Source organism: Electrophorus electricus, chromosome 12, assembly GCF_013358815.1.
Source record: "Electrophorus electricus isolate fEleEle1 chromosome 12, fEleEle1.pri, whole genome shotgun sequence".
NCBI classification, from domain to species: domain Eukaryota; kingdom Metazoa; phylum Chordata; class Actinopteri; order Gymnotiformes; family Gymnotidae; genus Electrophorus; species Electrophorus electricus.
The window spans coordinates 21,248,408-21,265,254 of NC_049546.1; the positions used below are offsets into that span (position 1 = coordinate 21,248,408).

The window sequence follows — 16,847 nt, forward strand, 5'->3', positions numbered from 1 at the left end:
AACAGCCGGACGAGGGCCAGGGAGCGGGGACAGGATGAGCCACAGCTCAGCGGCTGGCTAACCACAGCTGCTCGGAGAGCGCCGTGCTAACGTGCAGAAGGTGTTTGTCTTTTCTGCAGAGACGGCAGGAAGAAAGCACAGTGATGCTAAGCAGGCCACTACTAGCTGAGGCAGCAAGAAAATGTACAACGCTGATGATTCTCAGTGTTTATATGTTATCTGACAACTGCAGCAACCCAAACTGAAATAAAACAGCATTTTGAATGTTGAATGTCTGAATGTTGTAATTTGTTCAGAATATTCCGTGTATTTTTGCTTGTTAAGGCCAGTCATCTGTAGGGAGAGGAACATTGTTAGGCCTCTCTGAGTTTGCTGGGATGAAATGTTCCTGAGATGAGGGGATTGGCTCTTCTCTCTTTCCTCAATTAATCCCTGAATGTGATTTGCTCTGAAGCTTTCTGGAGCATTCTGGGGCTCAGCCCAGCTGGATCATTTGAAATGCTGTGCCATTGTTTTGTGGTTTGTAAAATGTGGTTGGCATGGAATCTCACAGACACACACACACAAATGCACAAACGCACGAACACACACACACACGCACATGTGCACGCACACGTGCACACACGCACAAGAACACATACACACAGCTGCAGCAGCTGTGCTTCTCTTGCACGTGTGATCATATTACCAAAGGTTGCAGTGACTTTTATGAAAGTCCCTGTTCGGTGGCTTTCTGCGGGCTGTGAGATTGTGCTCCACGAACGTGTCTGGCTCATGCAGTCAGTCATCGTCTCCGTTTGCAGTGCGGTTATCACGTCTGTTGCCGTGCCCTTTCTGAGGCTAGTGTGAGGGAGAAGCCACCAGGTCATTCTCTGCCATAAAGGGTGCACAGTCCTGTGCGCAGTCTTACCCGAACACCAGCATGAACCCCCTCTCTTCTCTGCAGATAACATATTCTGTTAGCATATCACTAGGCCTGTCTCATCCCATATGGTACATCAAATTTACTGTCCCGGTTCTACGGTTATGTGACACCGTTGCTCATAAAAACACCATCGATCTTTTATTACTGCACAGTGGATAGTTCTCAGTCACATAACCCAGTCTGGATTAAATTAGCCCCAGAGAAGTGTGAGTGTGTCACGCGCTTAAGCAAACATCAGTAAATCTGAACCGAGTCGATGTCGAACAGACGCAGCATCTCGGTGTTGTGCAGGACGCCATGTGTTCCTTCAGACTTCTTCAGACGTGACAGGCTGCACCGTCCGCCGTGTCTTGCGTTTACTCCTAAATTGTTCAGACAACCTCCACTTCAAATCTCTGTGCTGACATGCACACTTTAAATGACCAATGATTTTGTTATTAGATAGATAGATAGATAGATAGATAGATAGATAGATAGATAGATAGATAGATAGATAGATAGATAGACAGACAGACAGACAAACACAGACAGACAGACAGATAGATAGACAGTTCACTATAACACTGCCAATGCACACAAAATACTGGTCAGTGCAAATGATCCAGAATTATGTCATTGTTAGCCTGCGGCCTTTTTACGTAGTGATATAATTGTGGATAATTTCCTTGACTAAGGAACAGTCTGTTCATCAAGAAGATGCTTAAATAATTTAGTAAGAGCAACATTAGACTGAAAAAACCCAGTTCCTCAACACCCTTGTCCTGAGCCCTCAGGGTCTGGAGGGTTGTTTGGGAGAGGTGTGCTGATTGGTCTTCAGTCTTACTCTCAATACACTGTTATTGTTATAAGGTTCGCATCAGCAATGCCAGACCTCACCTGGAATCAAGTGGGTGTGGGAAAACGGCGTCCTCTCTGCTACCCCCATCCCATCATCCTGTTCCATTCCCAGCATCCCTTGCTACTCTTTCATAAGAAAGGCGTGACACGTTTGAGCGAAGGAGTGAGACGTGAGTGAGATTCGACGAGAATGAGGTTTCACGAAAGAGACCGAGCGGTGAGCCGAGTGGCAAAAAACCGTGACAGGAAAAGGAGACAAGCGGAGCGCCTGTGAGACGTGCTCTCCTGAAGATGGAGGCTCGTGTGAAGCACTGACTTGATGCTCCTGTCGGCCTGAACATCTCACGACCACACAGGGATGGCTGAAAGCGCTCACTGAACTGCGCAGAGTTAGCTTGCATTTTTACAAGTTCAGCGAAAATGAACAATATTAACATTCCTGGGTTTTGTTTTTCCTGTGATTTGAGCATCATTCTGGCTAATTTAGCTATAAATCTAATCATGTGTTTGTTATTGTCTTTCAACTACACATTTAAATACCAAAGTCAGGGGCTACAGAGATGGGAGTGAGATGTACAGAAACATATCTGTCTTCCTTTTATGCACTTTTGGTTGGTTTTAATCATCTATAATGATAGTCTCCCTCCTGTTGTCGTTCTGAAAAAGCAGGAAGGATTTCATCTCATGCCATCTTGTGTAATTTGCTTTTATTGCCGCTAATGGGCTGTTTGAGCTTCGCAGGTGAAAACCTTGCGTCGCGTCAACATAACCTTCCTCTACAATATCTTCGGTGACACCAAAACGAGTCGCACGTGTAGCCGGCTTTAAATTAATGATTTACGCCGACACGTTTTTCAAACGGCAATCATGCCCAGTTCTCGGAGCAAAGAGAAGCCGTCGTTGCGGCAGTGACGGATGCTAGACGTGAGCCCTGCCTGTGTCTGTGACACTGGGCTTGAGACACCTGCTCAGAGGAGCGGAGGAGGAGAGTTATGGGTCTACGGCGAGAGGGCGAGCATTCAGGATCAGGATCTGTTTTCACACACTGACCATTCCAGGTGTGTCCCAGCAATGCCAGTTTACTCCATTGCTAAGTGATTATAACAGGAATTGGGATTTTCACACACTGCTCTTTTGTGTTTTAATACCTATTCCAGTACTTGGCATACTTGAAGATGATCAGTGATATATTTTGTATAGAGATTCATGATTTGTGCTGCATCAAGGCCATTTTTAGATAAAACGGCAGTTGGTCAACATCACAATCACTAAAATATAATTACATTTTACATTATATTTAAATATAAACGAAATCCCCTCTAGTGCACGTAATGTAAAATATTATCCAATAAGCAGGCATTGGCTGACTGGCAGAATCACTTTCTATTGCTTTCTATTGCTTCACCCCCACCCACCCCATCTCTCTCTCTCTCTCATTAATGTAGCCCACAACTGTACCGAGCCAGTCAGATCTGATCTGTTTTGTTCACTGCGGACTTTACACGTGTGCACCCGTGACATCCGTTTCCCACCTCGTCTTGTCGGGAAGCCCAGCGAGAGCAGATGGTTGGTTTTTGTGAGCTAATTTGACAATCTAACAGTTCACTTGTTCGGGTCACGTTGAAAAGTCGATTACGTCCACAGGTTGTGTTTGCTCAGAAGTCACCTCTGTCATTACTGCTGGTGCGTACAGCTGAATTAGCCTCAGGCCTTCTTCACAGATAGCCTTACCTGCCCTGCCTGGAGATACAGAGCACTATCACAGTGCCCGTGCATGTCCGTGTGTCTTGGAGGCCGCTAGGGTTAGTACAGGGGTTGATAACTCGATTCCCTAGTTGAGCAGTGCATCACCTACGACCTTTTCACAGAGACCGTGTTGTGTCAGCTCTGAATAGTTATGCTTCCATGCCTTAAGAACGTCATTAACGGCAGGAGAGAAAGTGTGCAGTCTGCATGTGCGTTTTCCACAAAACTGACTAATATGTGCTTCCGAGTAAGGCTCGTCACAAACACTCGGCCATGTGTGGAAAATGTTGGGAAGCTCTCAGCAGGAAGCGTGGTCAGCCTCATTAACATCACACGCACTCCCCATCACGGTAATGGAGGCAGCTCTGCTTTCACTTCCTGTATGCTGTTGTTGCCAGTTAAATCAAGCCGAATTTTGCACAATATCACTGTGATTCTGTTTGCTGGATGTTTATCAAATAATTAAGATAAATGTAATATTTGTAGGTTTAACAGAGCAAAATAGATAATGGCTGCCATTATGTTGTAACTTCATCAATGATGTAACACTTAGCCATTTATTGAATGATTAAGATTAATTTTAACGTTAAATGCCAGTCTCCAAAGCATACACAACCAGGTAAAGTGTGAATACTCAAAAATGGAGTATTACTGTAGTAATGGACTATTACTGTAGTAACACTCATTTCATTCACTCATTTTTCTTTACTTGCAGGTTCTCCCATTCCCAGATTACCATTCCATCTCCCAAAATTCACCAAATGAGGAAAAATAAACCCCCCCACCCCCCAAGCTTACACAGCAACTCTTATCTTGCTTGGCGCACAGAGGGAACAGAGACCCTTATAATCCATAACTGCTTCTGCATGTGTTTATCGTTTGCGCTAGAGCGAAAGACCAAACCCTCCCCCCACACTAGACGAGCGTGATCCGTTTCAAATGACCCGGGGCGCACGATGGGCGCTCCTTTGGGCGTCCCCGGAGGAGTTGATCTCTGTGCGGACCCGCAGGACTGTCAAGCTGTAACTCACGCCTCCTTCTGCCCTTCCCTCCGCAGTGTGCGGCTGTGACCTGGCCTCTTCCGGATTCTTCCAGAAGAGCGGAGAGTACATCTGCACGGCAGACTACCAGCGCCTCTACGGCACCCGCTGCGACAGCTGCGGCGACTTCATCTCGGGGGAGGTGGTGTCCGCACTCGGCCGCGCCTACCACCCAAAGTGCTTCGTTTGCTCCGTCTGCAGGTGGGGGTTCCCGCCACGGCCTACCAGGGGAAAGCCCTGCGCCAAAAAGAATCGGTTTCTTCCTGTGATACATCCGTGTAAGGTTTTACGGCAGCTCAGTGTGTTAGGATCGATCTCTGCTGTGCCATGTAGCTGCATGGAAATAAAATGCAGAAACATGATAATAATGTTGTAACGTTCGGAACGATCAAAGCTTTTTTCTCAATTCATTTATTTTATAATATTTATTTTCTGATCTGATGGTCTTTTCTACCACTTCACCTCTTTACACGGTAGAAGTGTGTCTATGTGTCATTCATCCAAAAAGTACATCAAATTAGGCGAAAGAACCATTAATCATTAAGACCAAACTGAAAGCGAAAGGTCAAAGGTTGTGTTGCTGCCGGCTGTTGTGGCCCTCAGTGATCACTGAATGCAGCCGGGGACTGACACTCGTTACCCTGTAGATCGCTGAGCCCTTTAGGCACTAGCAAGTGAGCCTCTCTTCTGTTTATGAACTTGAACCCGGAAAGCAGAAGGGATGTGGTGTTTGATGTTCTGCTCTGTTTGGGGTTAAAAGGGTTCTGTCCTCCAGGAACACGTGGACTGAGGGAGACGTGATGGAGCTCGTGTAGAGAACAGCAGAGGAAAAACACTTTCTGTCGCTCTGTGGGTTCTGAAAGTGGGACAGTGGAGTGGATTAGGAGATTTTAGGTTTCTTTTACTGTCAGTGGGTTGGTCCATGCTCCTGTGTTACCCACAGAGATAGATATGCACACACACACACACACACACACACACACACGTGGGTCTGAATATAGAACTGTCACGCATTCTGCAAGAGTAGAAAAACACACCAGAAGCCTCGACAGCAATGTGGAAGATTGGATGGCAAAGTAAGTGAAGGAGAGAAACCATTACTGGTGTTGAGTAGTCAACAGAGACACCCGGACAAGAGGACAGAGACACCCGGACAGGGAGACAGAGACACGCAGACAGGAAGACAGAGACACGCAGACAGGGAGACAGAGACATGCAGACAGGGAGACAGAGACATGCAGACAGGGAGACAGAGACACGGAGACAGGAAGACAGAGACACGCAGACAGGGAGACAGAGACACGGAGACAGGGAGACAGAGACATGCAGACAGGGAGACAGAGACATGCAGACAGGAAGACAGAGACACGGAGACAGGAAGACAGAGACATGCAGACGGAGACAGAGACACGGAGACAGGAAGACAGAGACATGCAGACAGGGAGACAGAGACATGCAGACAGGAAGACAGAGACATGCAGACGGAGACAGAGACATGCAGACAGGGAGACAGACAGGAAGACAGAGACATGCAGACAGGGAGACAGACATGGAGACAGGAAGACAGAGACATGCAGACAGGAAGACAGAGACATGCAGACAGGGAGACAGAGACATGCAGACAGGAAGACAGAGACATGCAGACAGGGAGACAGAGACATGCAGACAGGGAGACAGAGACACCCAGACAAGAGGACAGAGACACACGGACATGAAGAAAAAGAGCGGGAAAGATGAACTGTTGTTGAGGAGCGTTGAGGGTTGGAAGGTGGTGGAATACTCACGCTCGCCCTTCCCATGAGCTTCCCCTTCCCCATCGCTGTAGTCGGCCTGCCACCTGGGGAGAATGTGGGGACTTCTCGGAGGTGCCAGGCTGGAGAGAGAGGCCAGCCTGGCACCTGAGCACCATTACTCAGATCATCTCTACGGCACCCGCCGTTTCCTGCTGGGGACGATGCAAGCCAAGCTGATCTGCCTGGATACTGAGCTACGTCCACAGCTTCTGCTCTTCAGATTTAAAGTTTATTTGCGGGGCTTTGGCCAACTCACTTTTCAAATAACAATCTGGATCAAATGACACTCTCTCTCTCTCTCTCTCTTTCTCTCTTGCTCAGTCTCTCTGTCTCTCTCACCCTATCTATCTATATGTTCTTACATTTTCTTCAAAGAGTTGTAAACCAGTCCGCTTCTTCCTGGGCCCTAGCAATTTCAGGCCGCTAAAGCAAGCCTGTTATCTTGCGATTGTACTTAGAGTGTGCGCTTTAAGCTCAATTCTGCAGGAAAATTAGTTCCACAAAATTGTGTGTCCACCCCCACAAACCCCCACCCTTTCTCGTTACTCCCATTAGCAAACATGGAAGAAAATTAGCATCTGATGAATGTAGACGAGGAGAAAAAGCCATTTGCCAGAAGGGGCCGGAATTGCTTTATTTTAAGCTGCTGCCACAGGGCGCTAAGGATGGACATGCTTGGCAGGAGTAGCCTGGAACACTTATCAGCCCAGCCATGCTGGAGCAGGCAGCGTGAGTCCAGTGCTAAGCTCTCCCAGTCGGAACTCGTGCTTCCGGAAACCGTACCACTACTCATCCGACAACTTCCAGTCCTGAGTTCACGCCGTTCCAAGGCTGTGCCGGGTGCGCATGCTGTAGTCTTTATTAAAGTGCCAACATTTGTTCAGATGTGCATGTATTACTCAGCTAATGGAGTTCAGGGCTCATTAGGTGTTCAGACGCTGGTTGCATCGAGGTTGCTGTTGAAGTAAGTGGTGTCCATTAAATATGTAAACAATACATTTTTAATATGAAGAAAGTGCTGACATGACAGTTGGCAGTTAGTATGTGAGGGGAGGTATGGTAGGTAATCACACACACACACACACACAACACACACACACACACACACACACATACACACACTCTCACACACACACACACAGATGCATACACCACACACACATACACACACTCACACACACACACACTCTCCACACTCACACACACACACACACACACACCACTCACACCACACACACACACACACACATACACACACACACACACACACACACACACACACCACACACATACACACACTCTCACACACACATACCACACACACACACACTCACACCACACACCAACTCACACACACACACACACACACTCACACACACACACACTCTCACACACTCACACACACACACACACACTCACACACACACACACACCACCATACAACACACACTCACACACACTCTCACACACGCACACACACACACCACTCACACACACACACACACTACACTACACACACACACACCACACACATACACACACACTCACACACACACACACACACACACACACCACACACACACACACACACACACATTTACCCAAAGTGTTATTTGCAAGAACACACATCAATATAGATGACATGCAAGAACACAAAATGTCATTACATATACACCGGAATCCCTGAAGAGAGGCGGCAACGTGTTAAGAAAATCTCCAGGACAGGAGGTAGGTGGCTTCACTGCGCTGAAGGGAGATGGGAAAATTGGACTGTCTGAAATACCTGTCTGGAAGATACAAGAACCTTTAGCTTACCTGTGCACTCCTGACATACTCACATCGAATGTTTCCTCCCTGAGACACAGAACGTCACCCGCCTGCCCAAACTGAGGGGCTGTACAAGGCACTGCTGCTCTAAGCAAAGAGGTTAGGGTTGGAACAGTGTGTGTGTGTGTGTGTGAGTGTGTGTGTGTGTGTGTGTGTGTGTCGTGTGTGTGTGTGTGTGTGTGTATTGAAGTAGTCTTTAATGTGCAGCCATGCCTAACGCTGCCAGGTGACTGCTATATGCTTTTGGTGCCTTGTTTGCACGCATGTATGGGTGTGTGTGTATGTGTTTATAAATCAGGGACAATTGTGGGAGAGCCATACCATTTACTGGGCTTTTCAGAAGACCTGTAGGACAGTAATCCAGCTAAACGTGACGCTGGGGTCACGGTAGGCAGCTAAACGTGCTGTATAACCGCAGACATGCGGTGCGAGAGCGGCCTCTCTAATGGACTTTCTCTGGAGCAGCCTGCGGTCTGCACAATGTCCACAAACATGGAGGTGGACGTACGAGATTATCGCGCGCCGCCTCTGGAGCACCCGAGCCGGGTGCATGGGAACGCGCTCGGGGGAGGGCGGGATGCACCTGCTCGTCCATACACGTGGACACATGACACTTTGTGTGTATTCGTTGTGTACTCTTAATGAACTTGTCTCTTTCTTGCCGTTGTAGGAAACCTTTTCCAATTGGAGACAGAGTGACATTCAGTGGCAAAGCGTGTGTGTGCCAGCAATGCTCACACCAGCTCGTCTCCTCAGACGAGCCCATCAAGATTCATGGGCCAAGTCGTAAGTCACTCCCAAACGAAAGCGGCCATTTATGAATGAAGTGTCCTCTATAGTACTGTGCAGTTTATTCTGAATTATTTATCACGCAATCAATTCTAGACGTTTAGAGGAGGCTCACCCTAGTAAAAGTCTGAGTGGGAGAATAGATCATTAAACAACACTAGGTTTAGCTTGTGTGTGTGTGTGTGTGTGTGTGTGTGTGTGTGTGTGTGAGAGAGTTACTTCAATGGTGTCTAATCTATCATCATTTGTTTTTCAGCCATGTGTTTTTCATTATTGGCCTATAACAGCAAATCAGAGCTTTGACTGTCAAACGTAAATTCACTTTATCCCCTGTTGCTACTCCCCAGCAAAGGGAGAAAGACCGAACCACACCTCATCTCCACCCCTTTGCTGTTGCCCTCGGGGCTTCATGGTTGTGTGTAGCTGGAGTTGTTGCATGGGTTTCTGGGAGATGGGAGAAGCTCTTAAGGCTGTGGCGTGTCAGCGGCTGAGTCCTACAGGAGTAGGAGTGGGTGGGGGGAGTGTTTGTCTGTGAGTGTGTGTGTGTGTATGTGTGTGTGTGTGTTTGTGTGTGTGTGGCCAAGGTCGTTGTGCTGGGATTACTCCCACCCTAAGCCCAGATGAAAACAGCTGACCTTTCTGTACATGAGCATCCGTCTGCTGTAGAGTGCTTTACACACAGTGACCTAGGAGTGTATGTGTGTGTGTGTGTGTGTGTGTGCGTGTATGTAAATACCACATGATATGATATCTGTCAGTTTACATGAGCAACATCACAATTCACCGCTGATTGAATTAATTTGACAAACGGTGCGCGAGCCAGGCGTTCAGTATAACTTTACAGAACTCTTCTCTCTGTCTCCTTCTTTCCCTCTCTCCTTCTCTCCCTCTCTTCTCCTCTCTCCTTCTCTCCCTCTCTGCCTCCCTGTCTCTGGCAGACCTGTGGCAGGCTGTAAGGAGGAGATCAAAACAGGGTCAGTCTCTCCTGGCGTTGGAGAAACAGTGGCAGCGTCAGCTGTTTCAAGTGCCAGACGTGCGGGATGGTCCTCACGGGAGAGTACATCAGCAAGTGAGCGCATGGTCGTCTCTTCCGGAGCCCAGACTGGTTCTGACCCGGTTCTGACCAGGTGCACCCCACCCACTCACATGCACTGTTGCCACTTTTGATTTACAGCTCCAGCTGTGGTTTGGGTTTGCCGGGGTTTTTTTGCAAGAGGCTGTTTGTGCAACTCCTCTGATCATTAGGCAGGAATGGTTTTGATGCGGTACAGAGTGCACCCTCTTACTCCTTTTTAGTTTGATGAACTGTGTTTGTTGTCTGTTTTCTTCAGGGATGGGATCCCGTACTGTGAATCAGACTACCATACCCAGTTTGGAATCAAATGTGAGTCCTGCAGCGGATATATCAGCGGCCGGGTCCTGGAGGTGAGAATGCTAGGAATGCTCAGACAAACGTCTGCTGTCTGCCTAGTACAAGACACTGGAACTTGAGCAGTTCACTTTCATGCAGTTTGCTTGTGTTCTGCCACTGGGGATGATTGATGAAGGGGAGGGGGCGGATATAAACGTTTCATGTCTCGGTTTTGTTAACCGGGCCAATTTGGGGTATGTTACCGCACACGTACACCTGTGCAACAGCATCTGTCTTTGCTCGGGCAAAGAGAAACCATTGAGACCGAGTGAGACTGATCCATCGGCGGGGAGAGGCCAGCAACTCCGTCTGTTAAAAAAGAGATCAAAGGCGAAACGCTGGAAGATGGAACGGGGGATCCCGGAGAGACAACCGGATACAAACCATAATCTGAAACCTGCTCTAAAACATGTTCCCAGCAGGCATTCACTGTCTTTACCATGAGCAGAATACCGTGAGGAAAGAATACCCCTCGGGGGTTGGAGAGTGTTGGGTGGGCAGTCAGAGAGAGAGAGAGATACAATAAACTGTTGCAGTAGGGACTGTGTACGTGAATGAAAAGACAGTGAGGATCGTGAGGGAGAAACACTGCAGAAGGGAATGACCGTAGTGTCACTGTAGTGAAGGCCCGTGTCCCATGAGCTCTGTGGAGCGTTTCGGAATGATGACGTAATGTTTCCACAGTCTAACGCTCCAATGATGCTGGTCCATATACCGTACGTCTCGCTTTTCCGGCTCCCAGGGGGCAGTGTGGCACTCCTTGCATTAAAGAGAAACTGACAGAATAGACCAAAGTGGCAAAGTGTTTGAGGAACAAGAGAGACAGAGAGGGAGAGAAGAGAGAAGAGAGGGAGGGGAGGGAGAGAGACATAGTAGACGAGTAGGAGATGAGAGACACAGAAGGAGTGGGAAAAGAGAGAGAAACCGTGCATCACCTTCACAGAGGAGATGTGTTGTGGCATTCAGCATGATGACGTAGTTTACGAGAGATGATCGCTGGGCAGCTCAGACAGTTCCAGACCGATGAACCTTAACAGTAATATGCATCCACACACCCACACACACTCACTCACACTCACTCACACACACACACTTACACACACACACACACACACTGACACACACCCCCAACACACACACACACACACACACTCACACACCCACACACACGCACACACCCACACACACTCACACACACACACTCACACACCCACACTGACACACCCCCCCCAACACACACACACACACACACACTGACACCCCCCAACACACTCACACACACACACACTGACACACACCCCCCAACACACACACACACACACGCACACACACACACACACACTCACACACCCACACAAACACACACTCACACGCACACACACTCACACACCCACACACACACACTGACACACACACTCACACACGCACTCACACGCACACACACTCACACACCCGCACACACCCACACACACACACTCACACACACACACACACACACACACACACACACACACTGACACACACCCCCCAACACACACACACACGCACACACACTGACACCCCCCCACACACACACTCACACACACACACACACACACACTGACACACCCCACACACACTCACACACACACACACTCACACACTCACACACACACATTGACACACACACCCCCCACACACACACACTCACACACGCACTCACACGCACACACACTGACACCCCCCCAACACACACACACACACACACACATGCTCACACACACACTCACACACACACACACACACTCACACACACACACACACATACACACACATTGACACACACACACCCCCCCCACACACACACACACACTCACACACATACACACACATTGACACACACACACACCCCACACACACACTCACACACTCACACACACACACACACACACACACACACTCAGTGCTCTTTTCCATGTCTGAGTGGTTGTTGTGAAGTGCCATGTTCTAGCATGAGTTGTTGCCTGGTTATTTATAGCATGTAGGACACAGTCTGATTTATCTTTATCATGCCTGTTTGGTTTGCACTCGGTGCCTCCTGGGAGGCTCCAGTGATGCATCTCCTGTCAGCGTTGAGTGATTGGCAGCTCTCTAATTCCTGGAGCAGCCCCTGCTACTCCCACCCACCTTTAGCCTTGCTCCGCCCACCCTCCTTAATGTCTCTGCTAGCCCCGCCCCCACATGTGTATTACACCCCCAAATCTCCGACCGGCTTCCTAAGCCTATGTCGAGCTCGAGCTCACTGTACAAACTTTCATTTGAAGAGCAGTGGGGCGTGGTGGAGTTGGGCTGAGGAGGAGGAGACCTGAGGAAGCAGCCAATCAGCAGCAGCACTGTGGGTGGCCTGAGGGAACAACCAGGGGAAGCCCAGCCTCCCAACTCCAAGCTCCGGGTTTGCACGCTCGGATCATCTCATGAGCACGCGCTCATCTCGGAAAGTGGGTCGAGGCATCTGTGGGTCATCCTGGAATTAATGCACGTGCAGTCTACCTGACGCTAGAGTCCACATGAGGCTTGTTGAGAGGGAATCCCAATGTGAAAGAGCTCAGATGTCCGAATTCTATAATATAAAAATAACCGTTTGTAGGATAGAAGCTTGAATAATATAGTAGGCAGCCAAGCATGTCCTGGAACTGCGTTACCCTTTAACGACAACCAAACATGCAATACTGCCTCCATAATAGCCCAAATCCTGCCCACCACACCAAAGATCCATCTACTGGCCATTTGTGATAATATTGTTCAGTAAAAACACGAGATTTTCCATTCCGCCTTGGCCATTGCTAGCGGCTAGGGTGCTGGGTGGGAGACATATCCAAGAAAAGGGAAGAGAAAGGAACTTCACTGAGGCTCGAAATGGAGTGATGACATAAGAGAAGGGTTGGCCTAGCAGGAGGGAAATCTCTTAATGCAGGTGAATCAGATTATTGAGATTACTGAGATTATGTATCCAGTCAGCCTATGCATGGAACAACCTGGAAAGCTCAGACTCATTTAGGTTTCATGTCAATCTCAGTTCCTCTAATTCCCGTGCTGTCCAGCAGAGATGGAGATCATGGCTGTAATGAGTGCTGTGGGTTGTGCTGGAGAAGAGGGCGAAAGTTGTGGGAGTGTGTGGGAGTGTGTGCTAGAAAGAAGCTACAGGCTGTCAGTGCTGTAACTACACACAGGCAGTCAGTGCTGTCACTACAGACAGGCAGTCAGTGCTGTAACTACACACAGGCAGTCAGTGCTGTAACTACAGACAGGCTGTCAGTGCTGTTACTGCATGCAGTCAGTGCTGTCACTACAGACAGGCAGTCAGTGCTGTCACTACAGACAGGCAGTCAGTGCTGTCACTACACACAGGCAGTCAGTGCTGTCACTACAGACAGACAGTCAGTGCTGTCACTACAGACAGGCTGTCAGTGCTGTCACTACACACAGGCAGTCAGTGCTGTCACTACAGACAGGCAGTCAGTGCTGTCACTACAGACAGGCTGTCAGTGCTGTTACTGCATGCAGTCAGTGCTGTCACTACAGACAGGCAGTCAGTGCTGTAACTACACACAGGCAGTCAGTTCTGTCACTACAGACAGGCTGTGCAGTGCTGTCACTACAGACAGGCTTTGCAGTGCTGTCACTACAGACAGGCAGTCAGTGCTGTCACTACACACAGGCAGTCAGTGCTGTAACTACAGACAGGCAGTCAGTGCTGTCACTACAGACAGGCTGTGCAGTGCTGTCACTACAGACAGGCTGTGCAGTGCTGTCACTACAGACAGGCTGTGCAGTGCTGTCACTGTTAGAACCAGTGCTCTGCTGAAGCTGAGACAAGGAGAGAGAAGCCCAGTATTGGAGCTCGTTAGCGGTAGTGCTGTAGCTCCTGAATTCAGAGACGTGAGCAGGCTCACGGGGACACTTCTCTCAATTATGACGGCTGGAAATTAAGCATCACGGAAACGCTCGAACGAGGCCCGTAATGACCGACAGGCTCGTTAACCGCCACTGCACTGATGGAGTCTCTCCTGAGCAGCAGAAAAAAACGAATTAAAGTGAAACTTGTTGCTTTAGAAGATGTCAGCGGCTGGAATGTGCCTGTTGCGGTTTACTGCAGCCATTATAGCACTTATCATTGCAAGTTTTATAGAGGGGAAGAGGGAAAGTTACTGCCTGCACGTGTGACTGGCGACCAGACTGGTTCCTTCTAATACTGTTCCACTTCCGGCCCTCCCCTTCTACCCTCTGCAGGCCGGCGGGAAGCACTACCACCCTACCTGTGCCCGCTGCCCCCGGTGCCAAATGATGTTCACGGAGGGGGAGGAGATGTACCTGACAGGTGAGGAAGAGGTCAGAGAGGTCAGGCTCCCTACGCCCACGAAGAGCCAGTTCAGTGTGAAGAGCCTGAGAAGACCTGAGCTCTCTTTAGCAGAGAGCAGAGTGCTTCTCTCTCACTGCTGCAGCTGGAACAAACTCATAAGGGCGTGTGCTTTTTCAACATGGTGACCTCAGATGCAGGGTTATAGATACTCCCTTTTGGCAGGAACATGGCGGCTCCGAACAGGAAATGTGTTCACGATGTCGTATAATTAAATCTTTCTCCAGTGCATCATCTGACTACATCATGACAGATTTATATAATAAGTGGTGTTCACAAGTACTAACCAAGGTTGGTAATACACGACCTCTCTGACACAGAGGCTCGTTCAGCTGAGACTAATGTACCGTTAAATAGTTTTCAAAGACTCATACGATTGCCTCAATGTTGCCTGTTAGGCATCTGCGTGCTCCGCCAGCATCACTGTGTGGGCTCACGTCTCGAGCATGTGTGCGTCTTGTCTCACACACTCTCGCTGAGACGATGAGGCAGCAGCCATGGTGTGTATCATGCCGCGGGACGGGGGTGTTTAGTAGTCAGCACGGCCAACATCAGCTCACAGCGTTATTGACACGGTGGGGAAGGGCCTTGGGTAAACATGGCAAGTAAAAGTGTTGACACATCTAATTGAAATACAGCCACTAAATCGAATTACTACAGATGAACTGGCTGGAGCGACCGGGGATCCATAGTGGGCAGAGATCCCAGCACAGGACACTCGGGGGAATGGTGTGAGTGGTAGTGCCAACATCGCCGCGTAAGGCCCAGTCTAACTCAGACAGGAGGCACAGACTAGTGCAAAACGTAGGAACGCACCACTGCAACAGACGCAAACATGGCGCAGACATCACAATCAGAATGATGGTCACTTTGGCTAACTTGGCAGCTGAATAAACCTGGTGATTGTGTGTTTGGCAGCCGAATAAACCTTGCGAGTCTGTGTTCGTCAGCCAAATAACCCTCACGAGTGTGTTGTCAGCCGAATAAACCTTGTGAGTGTGTGTGGCAGCCAGATAAACCTCACGAGTGTGTGTTTGTCAGCCAAATAAACATGAGTGTGTGTCAGCCAAATAAACCTCACGAGTGTGTTTGTCAGCCGAATAATCCCCGTGAGTGTGTATTTTGCCTAGATAGGAGCGCGCGGGTCAGGGTGTGATCATGCGTCTGCCTGGCAGGTTCGGAGGTGTGGCACCCGACATGTAAGCAGACGGTGCGGGCGGAGAGGAAGCTCCGGGCACGGCGCATGTCCGAGACCTCCATCTCCCCTCCAGGCTCGAGCGTCAGCTCCCCCAACCGGGTCATCTGTGTGAGTAACCCCGCGAGGGCTGTGCACTTCTTTCTAGCATTTGAAGCAAACACGGAGATGGTAGGGAAGGAGCTCCACAGAACATCCTTGTTTCCGTAATCCTGCGGAAATACCATGGAGGGGAATGCCAAGCAGTGAATTAACCTGGCACAGAATTGCTTTGCGAAAGCCTGAGTGGGCTCCTGCTCAGCAGCGGTGTGCTGCCACGTTCACTGGCACGCGGCCATCACGGTTGTGTTTGTGTAACCATGCCAACATTACCATGCATATGCAAATAAGAGCAAGAGTGTCTGGGCGTTTGATTGATGTCCCCTTTGAGCTGAGTGTGTAATTGAAAATGCCGCGTCAGCATGCATGTGGTGGACCCCCACCATCCCACCCCACCCCACCCCCACCCCCACGGTGTCCCGCCGAAGGTGACGCCGCAGTTTCCTGCTTAGAGTGGCACGCATGTGGAAGCGTAAGCTATGAAGATGCGTGTACTGCAGAACTGTCCAACGGGGCCAGCTCTCAGCTCCTGAGAGATCCTGGATTGTATCCTGCCGATCCTGGATTGTGTCCCGCTGATCACAATCCAGGCTGGATCCCGGCATTGCATGTGCACGGGTATCCCGCTTCGGCCTCCGTCGCCGACGGCAACAGAGCGATTAGTATTGTTTTCACTGTGGTTTTCAGGCCTGCACATGTTTCCATTGCATTTTGACACGTGTGAGTTTGTGTGTGTGTGTGTGGATGTGTGTGGATGTGTGTGGATGTTTGTCCTGTGTCCCTTTCCTC

General features: G+C 49.3%; 1 protein-coding gene across 1 annotated transcript in view; it reads left to right on the forward strand.

The window, feature by feature from the left end:
• The window catches only part of ablim3 (actin binding LIM protein family, member 3), a 46,429-nt gene that overhangs the window by 18,484 nt on the left and 11,098 nt on the right, over window positions 1-16,847 (forward strand). Inside the window, 8 exon segments of the mRNA XM_035532275.1 lie at window positions 4,566-4,749; window positions 8,839-8,958; window positions 9,896-9,923; window positions 9,925-9,966; window positions 9,968-10,026; window positions 10,289-10,382; window positions 14,638-14,725; window positions 15,940-16,070. Of these exon segments, the coding sequence (XP_035388168.1) occupies window positions 4,566-4,749; window positions 8,839-8,958; window positions 9,896-9,923; window positions 9,925-9,966; window positions 9,968-10,026; window positions 10,289-10,382; window positions 14,638-14,725; window positions 15,940-16,070 (746 nt within the window).